A 12,545-nucleotide genomic window follows, 5' to 3' on the forward strand; every position below is an offset into this window, starting at 1 on the left:
TTCTTTGATTCAATTCAACAGCAGAGATACCTCTATTCAGCGATGCTGCTGCTTTACAGATCTTATTTGTGTCTGCACTACAGCTTCACTATTTAGGAACTGTTAGTTTTTAGAAGGTTTTTATTCCCACCATCTTCACCAGGGTTAGTTTGAAATTTTCTTTTAATTAATTAGGTGTTAACAGAAAGCAAGTATGTGTGTCACAATTTTACCTCCTGCTAGGGGGGAGTCTATTTCTCTAACTTCTGCTTTCATTCCGGACCAAGATTTCTTTTCTTGTTTTAAAAAAATACCCTACGGCAGACTGTTAAGGCCACAAACATCCAATGCGGTGGTACCTGGAACATTTCATCGGCCAAACCGTCAAGGCCTTACACAATTTGACAGCATTTCTGCCTGTACGTATGCATGTAATGCGATGCATCCGATCAATTCCAAAATTTCAGGGAATGGTCTAGACATCAGTTGTCAGAACCCCACTGATTTTGGGGAAAACTGGGAAACTGGAAAGGGGAAAAGGGGGGTACATGTAGCTGCTGCCATCTGACTAGCACAGCCACAGCTTTCAGCACCTATGCAACTGTCTGTTGATCAAACAAGTGGTTGATGGCACCCATTAATACCTTCCAGCACAACAGCAACCCCCATCTCACCTCTGCTCATCCCCCCACGACAGAGTTTAATATGATGACACCCTGGATGATTATCTCCCAGACAGAAAGAATAATAATGATGAGGAGGGGCCGGGGGTGTATACACCTGGCATAGTGGGAGGGAGAATGACACACACAGAACTCCTTGAGGAGCAACTGGGGGCAGGGAAGACAGAGACTCTGGCATCAGGGGGAAGGGGATGCACAAAGAGTGCTTACCATAGGGCAGTGGTTCCCAAACTTTAACAACCTGTGAACCCCTTTCACTAAAATGTCAAGTCTCGCAAACCCCCTCCTGAAAATGAATATTTCCAGGGATTTTCTCCTTTACCAGAGTATAAATTATAAAAGCAGTGATCTTGGAAATATAAAATTTGTTTTTATGACATGCTTTTTACACACTATTTATCAACTATTATTTATCATTACAGTATTTTTATTACATTATGAAAACGGCAACGCTCTTCCAAGATCTCACTTTCGTAGTTTGTATCACTTTGAATAAACCTGTTATAAGTTGAGGCTCCTGTGTTTCATCAAGGAATATCAGATGTGAAACAGCATGAAGGTATTTAAGATGCCAACTCAAAGAATTCCTCCTACATAAGCATTCAGGTCTTGAGCAGTCCAGGCAAAAACGCACGTTACAACAAAGCTTAAACTTGTTCTTCACAATAATTTTAAAACAATACTAGCTGCCTATTTAATTTTAAAAACAGCAAAAAATATCCACCTCCTTTTCCATTTCTTATAAGGAGTCTTGAAGTTTAAATCTCTGCAGTGTGACAGATATGCTTGCTTTGATCTGCTTAGCTCTTGGAAGTCCAGGGGCTCCAGGCTGCTGGCCCCGTGCTGCCTGGGATCCCTAGGAACAGCTCTGTTCGCCATTAGGGAATTCCCCCCCCCCCGAGAACTCCATGTAACATTTTGCGAACCCCAGTTTGGGAACCACTGACATAGGGGGAAGAATGGGGATCCTGGAATGGGGGAACACAGAACTCCCTTATGGGGAAAATTGGGAGGACCTTATATGAGGGAAGGAGGGGCACACAGCGCACCTAGCAAGGAGGGAGGAATGGGGGACCATGGCATGGGAGGAGAGGGATTTAGGGTGCACACAGAAGCCCTGGCAGGGAGCAATTGGAGGGAGTTGCAGCAAATCCCTGAAATAGAGGGGGAAAGGAGGGTGGCAGACATCGCGCTTATAGGGGAAACCAAGGAGCCTCTAGTGCGTGTAATAAGCTCAGCCGATGCAAGATACAAAGTGCGCAACCTCCTAGTTTTTAAAACAAGACATCAAATTAACTCTTTTTCATCATGAAGCTCATCAAGCCATCCTCCAAAAGCAGATGCTCTCGTGGCATGAACAGGGAGACAATGAATTCAAGTAGAAGGAAAGCTTGTACAGTACCTCGGAAAAGCCATGCTTAGCACTCAGATAGCAGTCTGTAATACCACAAAGCTACAAGCTTTCTTTATGACTCAGTCCCCAATTTTCCCCTTCCCTCAGGAGGAAGTACTGGCAGGACAAGCTTGGAAAATTAGTTTTTAATTACTATGATTATTATAGGCAATTATGCAGCAGGTTTTCAAATTGTGACTATAACGGAAAAGTTATCCTGCCTTGCAATTTTCTAAGAGGAGGAACAGGCCGCTTTTTGGGCCAGAGAAAACCTGCCACTAATTAAAATCTCCCTTTTTTGGCAGGTGAGGCTGCAGGAAGACAGAAATATACCATTGATATAAGCTCATTTTAAATAATGTTAAATTATAGCCTACCCTGCACAAGTACGCTCTTGCATAGACTGCAACCAGTGGATCTCCAATTCCTCTAATCATAGCCGTTAGTCGCGGGAGACATTCTGAAATTCCCCTGTTAAGATTTTTGAAAAATTAAATTTTGAAGTTTATGAATTGATCAGAGCACCACAACGCATACTGATAACTTGAAAAGCTGCATTATTAAATGTACATGTGAGCAAGAATTAAAAGAATCAAGGAAAGTCATATTAGCACAAAGTCTAATTTAGAAGTAAAATTTAACTAGTTCTCTAAGTAACATCTTAGACATGAATTATACTACTTACCCTTGGGAGCAGCCAGGCTATGTACTGGAGATTTGCAAAGAGCTGGGGGACTGATGGAAGGAAAGAAGCCTTTCCTCTAGACTGGAGAAGCTGGAGCTTCTCTCTGGTTGCAATGTAGTCTCAGGGATGCAGCAGCCCAAAAGCCTCAGAGGCAGTGGATCTATGATGGCCAAGGAATCTCCTAGTCAGTCACAGATCCACTGGTCCCACTTCACTCCCAATTTCACCTGCTATGGTTATAAGGAGGGACTCACCACAGAGCTGTTACATGCAGGTGCTGTGGGCTGTTTATACTCCTCCTGCCCCTCCACCACACACCTGCACTGGCACAAGTGTGATCAGGCCCATACTGGGAGGCCCAAAAATAATCAAGCTGTCCTTGTAGAGCCATTGAGATTATAGCATTCATTTTAGCAATTAACTGCAAAGGCCCGTTAGTCCTGAAGGGCTATTTTTAAAACAATATTGATTCCGGTCGGCTTGGAGCCGATTCCCCAGCTGCTTTCCAGGCTCACTGCCTCTGCCTTGTTTCCTCACCTTGCCTTTAGCCTGGTTACTGACCTACCTATTTCTCTTGCTGTGTTACCCTCTCCTTTACCTTCAGCCACCTCCCATCAATTTTGCTTTCCTTTCAGTTTTGTAAACCCCTCCTCCTCGGCCCCCCAAAAATGTTCACTTTCCATTCATACTACAGTTATGCAAGTGCTCTGAAGTGGATGCATCAATACGTCAGCAGCTGTGCTAATATTCTGCCTTGATGGGATTTGTATCAGGAGCCCAAAGCAATCAATATTGCCCCCTCCAAAAGCACAGAAGTTTCCTGCCATTATTAATAGTGGAACTTTCATACTTAATTCTCTGCATACTACTTTAACATGTACCCATTCGTTGGCTGTCCATATTTATTAATTGCATGTTAGCCTTACGTTTTGGACAGAAACTTGTTGCATTTCAGTATTGCTGCTTCCACATAGCTACAACAAAACCAAGTTAAGGAAAAATACTCCAAGATGTATTCCTTGTAAGAAAAACAAAACTACTCCTCTGACAGATTGAAAATATCCTGTAATATACTGAGCAAATCTTATGGAATTAAGATAGCCCTAATTCAATAAGGTTTATTTTAACCCCATTTCGGGTGTACTGTATGTACATTAATGTGTTGTTGTGGCAGTAGGGTTGCCAAGTGTCCAGTTTTCAGCCAGAATGCCCAGTCGAAAAGGGACCCTGGCGGCTCCGGGCAGCACTGATGACCAGGCTCTTAAAAGTCAGGTCAGCGGCACAGTGGGGCTAAAGCAGGCTCCACGCAGCTTCCAGAAGCAGCGGCATGTCTCCCCTCCAGCACCTACACCTCCGTACGCTGCCCCTGCCCCAAGCACCAGCTCTGCAGCCTCCATTGGCCGGGAACTGTGGGAAATGGGAGCTACAGGGGCAGCGCTTGCGGACGGGGCAGCATGTAGAGCCACCAGGCCGTACCTCCGCGTAGGAGCTGGAGGGAGGACATGCCCTGCTGGAGCTGCTTGAGGTAAGCGCTGCCCAGAGCCTGCACCACTGATCTCCTCCTGCACCCCAACCCCCTCCTCAGCCCTGATCCCCCGCCTGCCCTCCGAACCCCTTGCTCCCAGCCTGAAGCACCCTCCTACACCCCAAATCCCTCATGCCCAGTCCCACACCAGAGCCCGCACCCCCAGCCAGATCCCTCACCCCCTCACACCCCAACGCTCCCTGAGCCAGCCCGGTGAAAATGAGCAAGCAAGTGAAGGTGGGAAGAGCGAGCAACAGAGGGAGCGAGGGATGGAGAGAGTGGGGCCGGGGTCCTGGAGAAGGGGCGGGGCCTCGGAGGAGGGGCCAGGCAGGGGTGTTCGGTTTTGTGCAAGTAGAAAGTTGGCAACCCTACATGGCAGTGTATGTACCTTTTCTACATACGTAGGAAGGAGGAATGCTAATGTACTTCCTCCATTGTCAACCCTTTGAAGTCAGCCCCTGGAGAGAGATGCATATACTGTTTCGAATTGGATTCTCCAGAGACCAACAGACAAAGGAAATACTTTTAGATAAAAACCTGGGGAGGGGCTTTCAACCTTCTTCCTGCTCCAGCAAAAGGACTCCTGGTCCACACAGGCCTCAGTCATTAGGGGAGGATTGGAAAGACTTGACCTATGAGGCCTCATAAGACTGGGGGCTTGTTCTGAGTTGGGAAGCTCTGATGAACTTGTAACCATAAAGATGACCGTTGGGTGGGGTATTAAAAGACTGGACTTGCCAGAGGCCATGTGAGAGCTAGGATGAACTCTGGTAAGCATATTAGTGTGCGTGTAAGTTCTTTTATTGTTTTTAATATGATTGCTCTGTAATGCTTCATACCTTAAGAATAAAGTAGGCTTGCTTAGAAACAGCTGCATGGTAACAATTACATTGTTATCCATTTCTGAAGAGAGAGCAAGCAGGTACCCCTGTGCAACCTTTCAGTGCTGGAATTACACAGTGAAGGCAGGGGAACTGCGCAACCTGAGAATATCCCGGTCAGAAGGGAGAAAGAGAGACACACAAGAGTCTCCATCCAAGAGAGGCAACAGCTGGGGAGCTGAAGGCCAAGAGTGGGTGCCCTTGCTAAACCACTGAAGGGAAATACACTTACAGATGCCCTGAACTGTGACAACTCCCTGGCTGTGAAATTAATTTCTCTTGGGCACCACATGGTAAGGGTACTCTGAGACCTAATATCGTTAACTGCACTACTTGTTTTGTGGCTTTTATAGCTTTTCCATTTCATTTTCAAATATGTCCAGTTTATAGCATGTAAACTCAACTTAATAAACCATCGTCATCATCACGTGCTACCGCACCCCCCAGCCACCACCATGGCACTCAGGCTACAGTACCACATGATTCAAAGAATTCAAAAATACTTCAAAGCTCAAAATCCAAACAAAATTAAAGGGGTCAATATAAAAAGGGAGAAAAAAGAGCTGGGAGGAGAAGATCAATATGGGGTTAACAGAAATTTTGGAAGTTAACAGGTCTGTGTTACCATTAAAATCCTATAGACACTTGGATTTCTGATTCAACTACTACACTATTAAGATTTAGTACAAGTTGGAATTCACTCTCAATGCAAAACCTGGGGCAAGGACTGTCTTGTTGTTCTGTGTTTCTATAGCGGCCAGCACAATGGGGTCCTGGACAGACACTATAGTAACAAAAATTATACAAATTATAATAAAACAATTGTGAGCTCCATTTGCCTTCCTATTCTGGAGAGAAAGGATGGTCCAGCTGTTAGGGTAGTAGGCTATGTCTTGGGAGACTGAGGTTCAATTTCCTGCTCCACCACAATCTGACTCTATGACCTGGGTCAAGTCACCTAGCCACTTTGTGCCTCAGTTAGTTCCCCATCTGTTAAAAAAAATGGTAATAACAGTATTTCACTACCTTACAGGGGTCTTGTGAAGATAAATACATTAAAGATTGAGAGGTGTTCAAATACTGTTGTGATGGGAGTGGGGCATGTAAGTACACAAGATAGACAGATATTTTCAGACTAAAACCTGAGGTGATCATCATTGTTTAGATTTTCAACATAGTGAAGTTTATGTTCTCATATTACTTGAATTCCTTTTAAAACTTCACGCATAATAGTGTACCATTTTGACAGTCAAACTCATCTGAAAAGGATACAATCTGGGAATGAGCTCTCTGATTGAAGCAATCTTGAAGAACCAGTTTAAACAGGTTTCTTTGGCAGTATCATTAACACTTTCTGGAGTAAAATTATCTGTAAAAAAACAAAGCCAGAGACAAGCATATTACATTTAGTTCTGAAATAAATTACTTTAGTTACATTTATTTAAAACAGTACATTGAGTATTTCCTTTTAAAAAGAAGTTAAACATACGGTAATGAACTGGACAATGTAATTCTAGGATCTCCTTTCCAGCAATACAGACAACTGCTTGACTGCAAACCCAGAGTGAGCAGCAATGCTGGGTAACCAGAGCTCCACTTCTATTTTATAGTAATATTGATTTATTTCATTTGGTCTAATTCCTGATGTCAACCCAGTAGCTCATAATATACTTTATTATTATTTTAGAGCTAGACAAGTAACTCCTATGAAATTCTCATATGGAAGAGCTGACAAATATTGCTCTTTATCGTCCTCCCTGCCTTTGTCCTCTTGCACCCTCCTGCTCCTTACTCTCACCTTCTCTAGGGTTGCCAACTTTGTATTCGCAGAAAACTAAAGACCCTTGCCCCACCCTCTGCCCAGCCCCCTCTCACTCTATCCCCCCTCCTCCGTCACTCGCTCTACCCCACCCTCGCTCACTTTCACTGGGCTGGGAGGCAGTGGGGTGGGGTGTGACAGGGGTGAGGGCTCTGAGTGCAGGCTCTGTGGTGGTGCAGGGGGATGAGAGGTTATGGGTTCAGGAGAGGGCTCTGGGCTGGGGCAGAGGGTTGGAGTGTGTGGGGGGGTGAGGGTTCTAGTTGGGGGTGCGGGCTCTGGGCTGGGGCCAGGGTTTGGGGTGCAGGAGGAGGCTTCAGGGCTAGGACAGGGGGTTGGTGCGCAGGAGAGGATTTGGGATGCAGGCTCCCCGGAAGCAGTGACATCTCTCTCCGGCTCCTAAACGGAGGTGCAACCACATGGCTCTGCCTGCGCATACAGGCATTGCCCCCTCAGCTCCCACTGGCCACGGTTCCTGGCCAATGGGAGCTGCTGAGCTGGTGCTGGGGCAAGGGCAGCACACAGAGCCCCCGTCACTGCCCCTCCACCTAGCAGCCAGAGGGAGATGCCAGCAGCTTCCCAGGAGTCACATGGAGCCGGGTAGGGGAGCCTGCCTATGCCTCCAACCAGACTTTTAATGGCCCGGTCAGCAGTGTTGACCGGAGCCGCCAGGGTCCCTTTTCAACTGGGCTTTCTGGTAAAAAATCAGACACCTGGTACCCTAACCTCTTCCACTGCAGAAGACTAAAATAAATAAATAAATAAATCTCACTTTTTGAGTAGTGGGATTGTGACTAAAACAAGAAGTGTTGCCCCTGTCAACCTCAAAGATTTTTTTGTTGAAGAATTGCCACTTTTAGGTCTGTAATCGAGTGACCAAAGAGATTGAAGTGTTCTCCGACTGGTTTTTGAATGTTACAATTCTTGACGTCTGATTTGTGTCCATTTATTCTTTTATGTAGAGACTGTCCAGTTTGGCCAATGAACAACGCAGAGGGGCATTGCTGGCACATGATGGCATATATATCACATTGGTAGATGTGCAGGTGAACGAGCCTCTGACAGTGTGGCTGATGTGACTAGGCCCTATGATGGTGTCCCCTGAATAGATATGTGGACACAGTTGGCAACGGGCTTTGTTGCAAGGATAGGTTCCTGGGTTACTGTTTTTGCTGTGTGGTTGCTGGTGAGTATTTGCTTCAGGTTCGGGGGCTGTCTGTAAGCAAGGACTGGCCTGTCTCCCAAGATCTGTGAGTGATGGGTCATCTTTCAGGATAGGCTGTAGATCCTTGATGATGCGTTGGAGAGGTTTTAGTTGGGGACTGAAGGTGACGGCTAGTGGCGTTCTGTTATTTTCTTTGTTGGGCTTGTCCTGTAGTATGTAACTTCTGGGTACTCTTCTGGCTCTGTCAATCTGTTTCTTCACTTCAGTAGGTGGGTATTGTAGTTGTAAGAACACTTGATAGAGATCTTGTAGGTGTTTGTCTCTGTCTGAGGGGTTGGAGCAAATGCGGTTGTATCGTAGAGCTTGGCTGTAGACAATGGATCGTGTGGTGTGGTCTGGTTTGGATGAAAGCTGGAGGCACGTAGGTAAGTATAGCAGCAATTCTTCAACAAAAAAACTTCAAAAACAGACTCCGACGAAAGACTGCTGAATTGGAATTAATTTGCAAACTGGATACAATTAACTTAGGCTTGAATAGAGACTGGGAGTGGATGTGTCATTACACAAAGTAAAACTATTTCCCCTTGTTTATTTCCCGTCCTACTGTTCTTGTCAACTGCAGGAAATGGCCCAACTTGATTATCACTTCAAACGGTTCCCCCCACCCCACCTCCACTCTCCTGCTGGTAATAGCTCACCTTTCCTGATCACTCTTGTTACAGTCTTTATGGTAACACCCATTGTTTCATGTTCTCTGTGTATATAAAATCTCCCTACTATATTTTCCACTGTATTCATCCAATGAAGCGAGCTGTAGCTCACAAAGCTTATGCTCTAACAAATTTGTTAGTCTCTAAGGTGCCACAAGCACTCCTTTTATTTCAAGGAAAGGCACTCTGACACACTTTGAATAATAATGCTGACAAGGAAATGTCTATATTCCAGTGGAATGTTTAATAATCTAGAAATGGAAGCCTCATAATACTGCCACTGTTAAATTTGAGAGCTGTAGCAAAAGTGCAAAATCCTTAATCAAATTCAGCTTCATGGGAAATGCTAACTAGTGATGGCATAATTCCAGACCCATCCTTTTGCTGATACCTTTATTTGTGCTTATACAAAATGAATACCCTCTTCTTCCCTCCCAACAAATCTTGGATACTGAAAGTGGCAACAGACAAAGCTATATGGGCACTGAATGTGAGTCAATGTGATTCTGTTGCAAAAAAGGCAAATATTCTGGGAGGTTTTAACAGCAGTGTCACATTTAAGACATGGGAGGTAACAGTTCTGCTCTGTTCAGCATTGGTGAGGCCTCAGATGGAGCACTGTATCCAATTTTGGGTGCCACACTTTAAGAAAGATGCGAAAAAACTGGAGAGAGTTCAGGGGAGAGCAACAAAGATGATAAGAGGTTTAGAAAATCTGACCTATGAGGAAAGGTTGAAAGAACTGGCATGTTTAGCCTACAGAACAGAAGAATGAGTGGGGATCTGATAAAAATACTCAAATCTGTTAAGGGCTGTTATATAGAGGACAGTGATCAACTGTTTTCTGTGTGCATGAAGGGTAGGACAAGAAGTAATCTGCTTAATTTGCAGCAAAGGAGATTTAGCTTAGATATTAAGAAAAATCTTTCTAACTTTAAGGATAGTTAAGCACTGGAACAGGTTAAGTGTGGAGGTTGTGGAATCTCCGTCACTGGAGGTTATTAAGAAAAAGTTAGACAAACTTCTGTCAGGGATGCTATAGGCATACTTAATCCTGCCTCGACATGGCAGGGGATGGACTAGACATCCCTTGTGGTCCCTTCCAGCCCTACATTTCTGTAATTTCTATGTTGCCGTATTATCCAGCCTCTCTCTCTGGCCTTCCTATCTCCTCCCAGAATCATCCTGCTTTAAAAGTGGGAGGAGGAGGAGGAGGAAGGAGAATCTTCTGCACTGAGCTAGGACTTTACCAGGTAAAGGGCCCCAAACCCAGAAGTCGTCAGTGCAGATCTTCCACTGGGTCCCAATATCCTAGCAAGATTGTGACCACCCTTGAAGACTATGAGTCTGTCCCTGCTACCATTAACTCAAAACAATCTTAACAGTAATTTACAGTAAGACTGGAACCTTTATTTGCACAACCACCCCATTTGGAGCTTGCTGTCCATTTCATTTTCACCCTGATGTTTCACAGTAAACCATTAAAAGAATGGCATCTTCACCAAACTAGTAATCTTAAAAAGCACAGGCACAGTCCTCTCAGAGGAGAAGACTTCATTTCTTTGTTCCGTGTCTGTTTATATTTCAATCTTTGTAACTTACACCTTTTGATGAATCAGCTTTTTGCAGTATATGTAAAGTATTTCAAAGGACTCTTCTCTATCTACACAGCTTTAGACAGATATATTTCTCACTACAAGGTATGTATTAGTCAATATTAAGCAAGCAGTGATAGACCTTTGCTTTTTTTCCCCCCAATTTTGTCCCACTGGACTTACAATTTTAGAAACAATGATGAAGGAACAAAGTTCTATCCATAAACTGCATGCCTTTCTGTCAGGAACCAGGAAATATATGTACAAACAAAAGCATTTTAATGACATTGACTGGAAGCAGAATTTTCTTTTCCATTTCTACTTATTATTCTGCTGCTGTGCTTGTTGTTGTTCCTCAGAACACTAAGCCTGTGTCGAAATTTTAGAGAAACAGTGCAATTCCCCACCCCCCACAGCTAGAGGTCTTTTACATAACACAGCACTTTGGGAATGTGACGTCTTTATTTCAAGTGTGCTGTAACTGCCAAGTCAGTTAAGAAAAGTGCTAACCCGAACATAGTTGATATTAACATAACCCTCAAAATGCTAATCCCTCAAACCATAGCAAAAAGTCATCACAGAATTACTGATCTTGAACATACTAGAAATACACTTTGATCATCTGCTTAAAGTAAAGGCAATGATTACCACTTAAAGGAAAATCAGCTTTGTTGACAGGTTCTTTTCTATAAGATATTGGTTTCATTAGCAAATGCTGAACAAATTAAATTAATTGCACAAAAGCATTGCAATTGTTCCCTCACAGTCAAACATAATTCAGGTATCCTTCAATGAGCAAGAGCCAACAGAAAAACTTCAAAAACAGACTCCAACGAGAAACTGCTGAACTTGAACTGATTTGCAAACTAGATACCATTAACTTAGGCTTGAAGTGGGAGTGGCTGGGTCATTACACAAATTGAATCTATTTCCCCATGTTAAGCATCCTCACACCTCTTGTCAGCTGTCTGAAATGGGCGATCTTGATGGTCTCTACAAAAGTTTTTTTCTCCTGCTGATAATAGCTCATCTTAATTAATTAGCCTCTTAGAGTTGGTCTGGCAACTTCCACCTTTTCATATTTTCTGTATGTATATATATCCTCTTACTATATGTTCCATTCTATGCATCTGATGAAGTGAGCTGTAGCCCATGAAAGCTTATGCTCAAATAAATTTGTTAGTCTCTAAGGTGCCACAAGCACTCCCGTTCTTTTTGCGGATACAGACTAACACGGCTGCTACTCTGAAAACTGCAGTATGGTTTCCTGGAGGCAGAGAACTCTGGTACTAAATCAGAAGATCTAACCTTATTGGAACAGAAAGAATGAGTACAAATACAAATGACTTGGTTCTCATTTCATGCAGCTGCTCAAGGCAGGGTTCTGCATAGGAAATTGTGAGTGTCTGTATGTTACTGGAAAATTTCATTCCTGATATCATTGCTGGTAGAGATTTCTTTCCAAGATATTTTGACTCTTGCTTCACCCAGAGAGAGCGGTCCATAGGGGGTGGAGTGTTAAATAGCAAAGAGAAAAAAGAAAGCTCACCAAAGAAAATATTATTACTGACTTGTTTCTCATGATGCTACTGGTTTAGTATTGCAAGCTGTTTGTGATGAAATCAAAGGTAAATACTTTTATTTTATAACGAAATTTGCATGGGCTCATCTACAACATGAAAATAACCATATTTAAACACGATTGTGGCCAAACAGTGTGGTAATGTGGTTTATTCTGGTCTGTGCAGACAGATAAAACCATGTTATAAGCATGCTGAAAAACTGTAGGAAGATGCTCAGGATATGAGAGTATGAGGAGAGAAGAGGACAAAGGTTTTTTCCCTTGTTTTAGAACTGGAGTGAGTGGGAATAGTAGTCCCATCCTAGCTGTCTCCCAACAGTTGTCTTCCACTTCCTCCTGCCCTAGAAGTTACACACTCTTCCCTCCCCTGCAACAGACCGTGCTAATGTTGAGAATCATTAAAACTGGAAATGAGTACATTTTACTGTCACAAGTTTTATGTTGGGTTATTTATAGTAAGGAAGTAAACTTACGTAAAGTTGTGGGAGTGATTAAAGTAACCTGTTATAGACATTTTCCCTTGTTAAAAAC

At 43.6% G+C, this 12,545-nt stretch overlaps 1 protein-coding gene across 8 annotated transcripts in view; it reads right to left on the bottom strand.

Moving 5' to 3' along the window:
- The window catches only part of VPS35L (VPS35 endosomal protein sorting factor like), a 116,510-nt gene that overhangs the window by 74,746 nt on the left and 29,219 nt on the right, over positions 1 to 12,545 (bottom strand). For all 8 annotated transcript variants that reach the window (XR_006284562.1, XM_043524516.1, XM_037911764.2 and 5 more), the window contains 3 exons: positions 6,419 to 6,515; positions 3,667 to 3,714; positions 2,433 to 2,526 (listed from right to left, as the gene is read on the bottom strand). Coding sequence is in view for 7 of the 8 variants with exons in the window: in XM_043524516.1 (XP_043380451.1) it covers positions 2,433 to 2,526; positions 3,667 to 3,714; positions 6,419 to 6,515 (239 nt within the window). In the remaining variant the exon portion in view is untranslated. The remainder of the gene's footprint in view (positions 1 to 2,432; positions 2,527 to 3,666; positions 3,715 to 6,418; positions 6,516 to 12,545) is intronic.

Source organism: Chelonia mydas, chromosome 10 (genome assembly GCF_015237465.2).
Source record: "Chelonia mydas isolate rCheMyd1 chromosome 10, rCheMyd1.pri.v2, whole genome shotgun sequence".
Lineage (NCBI taxonomy): Eukaryota > Metazoa > Chordata > Testudines > Cheloniidae > Chelonia > Chelonia mydas.